The sequence below is a fragment of the Galeopterus variegatus genome, unplaced genomic scaffold (genome assembly GCF_000696425.1).
Source record: "Galeopterus variegatus unplaced genomic scaffold, G_variegatus-3.0.2 Scaffold1417, whole genome shotgun sequence".
In the NCBI taxonomy this organism is placed as follows: domain Eukaryota; kingdom Metazoa; phylum Chordata; class Mammalia; order Dermoptera; family Cynocephalidae; genus Galeopterus; species Galeopterus variegatus.
Genome location: NW_007727528.1, coordinates 394,383 through 398,879, shown reverse-complemented (window position 1 = coordinate 398,879; position 4,497 = coordinate 394,383). Strand labels below are relative to the sequence as shown.

The 4,497-nt window shown below is 62.8% G+C and overlaps 1 protein-coding gene across 1 annotated transcript; it reads left to right on the top strand.

Annotated features, from left to right (window-relative positions):
- The first annotated feature begins 579 nt into the window (after positions 1-579).
- Positions 580-1,357, top strand: LKAAEAR1 (LKAAEAR motif containing 1). The gene is made up of 3 exons (XM_008576881.1): positions 580-939; positions 1,100-1,222; positions 1,298-1,357. Exons 1-3 carry the CDS (start codon positions 580-582, stop codon positions 1,355-1,357), a joined length of 543 nt encoding a protein of 180 aa, XP_008575103.1.
- The last annotated feature ends 3,140 nt before the right edge of the window (positions 1,358-4,497 follow it).

Here is a 4,497-nt window from a genome sequence, read left to right as displayed (position 1 = left end):
TAACCACAAAGACCTCCCATAAACGCACACCCACACAGATATGCACAGGCCCAGATGATACACACCCAACAGACACACAAACCTGCACACACACATCTGCCCAGATGTAACGAACGCCCGTGCAGAGCCCTCCACGCCCCTAACACCAAGGCTGAAGGTCGCCTGTCCAATGAGCGGCAGGATAGACCACACCAGTCCCTGGGATTCCATTTGGGTGGGGGGACGCTGGAGGCCACGGGACACACTAAGGTCTACCAGGCCTCGCCCAGAGCCATCCCATGTGAGGTCCACCCCTGGGTAGGCCCAGAGATCAACTCAGAGGGTTGTTCGGCATTTTCTCGGTTCAAACACAACGTCGGATAGGAGGGATATTTCCTAAAACTCCGATTCCATCCGAAAGTTATAGCTGACTGCAGGAGTCTGTGCTGACGTGGGCAAAGGCGCAAAAAGCCAGAGGTGCGGGACCTAAGGCCGGCTGCGGAGCGTCCAGGGGGCCCAGAGTCAGAGCGCTTGGTGGGGCCGGGCCCGTGCCGGCTCAGACGCCAACCGGTCCCCTTCTCCCTCGGCCGCCGCCGGAGGATGCAGCCGCCGGCGAAGGAGGACGCCGGGCGCACAGGCCCGCCAGAGCGAGCCGGGAAGAGCGCGCCGAAAGCCCCCACTCCGGGCTCGACCCTGACGCTGGAGCGGCTGGTGGCCATGCCCCCTGCGCAGCGCCGCCGCCACCTGCTCTTCGGCGACCTGCTCGAGAACGTGGGCGCGGCCGCCTCCATCTTCCCGCACGAGTCGGTGGAGCTGCGGTGCCGCGTGCCCGACCCGCGCGCGTGGACCCAGGCGCTTGAGCTGCCCTCCGAGCGCCAGGACAGGCTCCTCGGCGTTCTCAAGGCGGCCGAAGCCCGCGGGAGAGTCCGCGCCCTGCGGCTGCGCTACGCCCGCATGCGGGTGAGGCGAGGGGCCGGGGGCGGGGGAAACACCGGAAGGGAATCCCGGCCGGGGTCCCCTCCAGGAGGGGGCAAAGGGAGAGGGACAGGCCGGGGCGCTCCGCGGGCGGGGCCGGGCGCGGCGATGCGCGCGCCAGCTCGGCGACCTCCGGGACCCGCAGGCCGAGGCGATCTCGCTTCTCATCCGGCAGCAGAAGTCCGCGCGCGCCGCCATCCGGCTCGAGGTGTTCCTGCCGCCGCAGCTAAAGCCCACGAGGATCCCGGACCCCCTGGACCGGCAAGAGGTGCCAGTAAGCCCGGGAAGGGGCGGGGGGGGGCCGCCTCCCCACACGCCGGGCCCCAGCCCCTCTCCCCCGCAGCGGAGGCGCGTGGAGACCATCCTGGAGGAGGACGTTGATGGCGGTATCTTCCCGCGGTGAGGGCAGTGTGCGACCAAGGCCCGCCCACCCGCATAAAGTGCTCGTTCTCCGAGGGCTCTTGGTCTTTCTGCTTTCCTTCCCCAGGCCCTCCGGAGAGAACGGGAGAGTGGGGACGCTGCCTCTCCCACATCAAGGTGCAGGGAGTGGGGCTTCCCCAACAACGCAGGGAGATGCAAGTAATAGGGGTCAGGGACACCCCTGCCCCCAATTAGACAACCTGGTGCCTGTGGGACCATGGAAGGCCCCCAGTCTGGGGGAAGACAGGAGGAAGAGCCTGTTTCAGCAAGTCCCAAGTGCAGGTCACCCTATCAGGGGGTCAGAGAGGGGGTGGCATTCTAGCCAGAAGCCAAAGCTGGCCTTTGGAGAGTCGCTAGCCGCACCCAGAGATCCAAGAGACCGAGGAAGGGGACCTCTCCTCTGGAAGGCCTCTGCTGCCCCAGACGGAAAACCCATGCTCCAGTCTTCCCTTCTGAAGAGCCTCCTATGTCCCCCTCAGTCCCCCCGCTGCTCCCCATCCTGCGTACACAGATCACAGGAAGAAGGAAACTGCCCTAGTGTCATCTGACAAACAAACCCACGTCCCACAAAACTTCTGGACTCTGAGAAGCCCCCAGGTTTCTGGGCAGATCTTACTCTTTGCAAACCCTAGGACTTCTCTGGGCCACCTCTCCAACTTCCTCCCGTTCAGCTCCCACCCAGCAGGCTGCACGGGACTCAGACAAACCCCTCCCCTGGCCAGGGGGCTCCCGCTGGCTCTTCCTGGAGCAGAGAACAGATCTGGAAGGAGAGGCAGAGGTCAGAGCTGGGGTCCAGCGAGGAATACTGCTCAGTGGCGGCCAAAGCCCCTCCTCACCCCCAGCCATGGGATGCGGACCTGCACTCTGTCCCCTCAGGCAGCTCTTCTCCCCTGCACCCGACCCTTCACCCTTTCTGCCCGTGGCCTTGATCCAAGCCCAGACTGTGCAGAACTCACAAGTCAGCAGCGGCTCCCAGACAGACAGGGAAGTGGGAAGGGGGCAGGGAGAAGGTGGGCTTGGGCAGGGGCAAGTACACAGCAAAGGGGAGGCAGTCTCTGTCCAGGAGCGGCAGCCACTCACACCCTGATGTGCGGCCTCTGCAGACAGCCAGACCTGGTCTCCTCTGGCCAAGCTCCACGCAGTCTGGACCCCAGGAATCTGTCTCGGGGATTTGCTGAGTTCCTGGGATGATTTCATCTGTTTAGTAAAATCACGTTTTATTTCATCACTTCTCTGAGTTCCCATTTCTTCTTTAATATGGGAGTTACAGGGCTGGTCAAGGGTCTCACTTGGTGCAGTGTCCCACACACAGTAAGAGCCCCACATAGGGAGGTCACTCTCTACAGGCAGGCCTGCAAGGACAGAGTGACCCAGACAGAAACACACAGCACCCTGAGAAGGACAGCGAGGCGGTGGCCTCATGGACAGCTCTGCCAGGCATCAGGTTGGTCCTCGACACCCTCGGATCCCCTCCCAGGGAGGACCTCTTAGTGTGCACATAGGCTAGGGAAGGTGGCCGAGAACATCTCTGCCTGTAGAAAGCACTGTGGGAGAGCAAAGCTTGTGCACAAGACCCAGTGTACTAGGGCTGTGGGGGGCAGAGCCCACCTCTGCTGTCACCTCCAAGCTCACCTGGGTTCCTTCCATGGATTTCAGGGATGCTCTGTGCCAAGGGGCAGAGGCCAGAAGAGGAGAAAATAGGCCCAAGGAACCAGAGGACATGGGGGAGTGGCCAGGGGGAGGGGTATAGAGTGACCCGAGATGGGAGGGAAGGCCCTGACCCCCGCCCACTGCCAGCTGCCCACATCTGCACTCCCCACAATAGAGACACCACACCAACCACTACAGGGTCAGCCTGGTTGTGTGGCCTTGACAGGTGCCAGCCCATCTTTGTTGAAGCCTCTGTGTCCTCACCTGTCCCTACCTCTCAGGATTATTATCTAGGCTCAATAGGAAGCAGCCGCCTCCTGTCCAGACAAGCTTCCTGGCTTCTGCCCTGCCTTGACCAGTCTGCGAACATGGCAGCCAGAGGGTTCTACAGTCACGTGGCGAGGCCCCTGGGCACACAGCATCGAGAGGCAGCCCACCCCCAGGGCCCCTCATCTCTGACCTCCCCCTCTGAGCTCCTGCCCCCCTGTTGCTTGTTCAGCAAGGGTCCCCCAGCCCTCCCCACCTTTTACCCAGTCCTTTCTTGTCTGCTCCCCACTCCCCACCCCCACCCCCAGCTGTCAGGTCCAGGCTGGTCTGTCTTGCTCACTGCTGGATCCCACTGCCTGGCACACAGGGGACACTTGTGAAGGAATGATACTTGCTGAAGGAATGAAGAGCACGTGTAAAATCTCCACTTCCCTTTGCCTCTCTCTCAGTTCTGTAAAACGTGTGCACATACGACTGGTGCGATTGGTGGCATTTTGTGAGCAGAACCCCAACCATTAAGTGCCTGTACGGGGGAGGACAGGAGCTGCACAAGGCCAGGCCCAGGGGGACCACAGACACTCCGCAGACCACTCCCCTGACGCTGGGCCAAAGCATGCTGGGATGAGGAACTTAACCCACATCTGTAGAAGTCACAAAGATGAGGAGAGCTGGCCAGAGGAACAGGGCATTTGTGACAGAGGGGACAGTGTGGCTTTAAACTTTAGGATATCTTCGGACAAGAGGAGGGGTCGGCAGGGACTCAGCCAGGTCTCAAGGGAGACATTCGGTATGACTCCGGATGCAAGATCCGGCACCCCCAGTGCCCACCAGCACCATGGCACAGGAACCTCGCCCTTCCTCTGGAAGCCCCCGCAGCACCGCGACAGGCTCTTAAACCCATGTGACAGACGCGGCTCAGAGAGGCGAAGGGCCGGCCTGGCCAGGCATGACCACCGGCCAGTCCTCTCCAGCGGCCTCTTGTCACCCAGGCCCGGCATGTGGCAGCTGGGGCCCCACACCGAAGTCTCGTGGACGCCCACATGGACGGCAGAGCCAGGATGGTCGCGCTAAGCAGAGCTGGAGTCACGGCCACACCCCCACCTACAGCGCCAGCTCAGGCCGTCCTCCTCCCCCGGGCCACCCCGAGCGACCGTGGGGGCCGCCGCGCCGCGCGCGGTCGGGCTGGTGGAACGCGGGGCGGGGCAG

Coding starts and splice junctions, on each gene's coding strand:
- LKAAEAR1 (XM_008576881.1), top strand. CDS start 580: ATGCAGCCGCCGGCGAAGGAGGACGCCGGGCGCACAGGCCCGCCAGAG. Junction 940..1,099: donor TGCGCTACGCCCGCATGCGG/GTGAGGCGAGGG, acceptor CGGGACCCGCAG/GCCGAGGCGATCTCGCTTCT. Junction 1,223..1,297: donor ACCCCCTGGACCGGCAAGAG/GTGCCAGTAAGC, acceptor TCTCCCCCGCAG/CGGAGGCGCGTGGAGACCAT.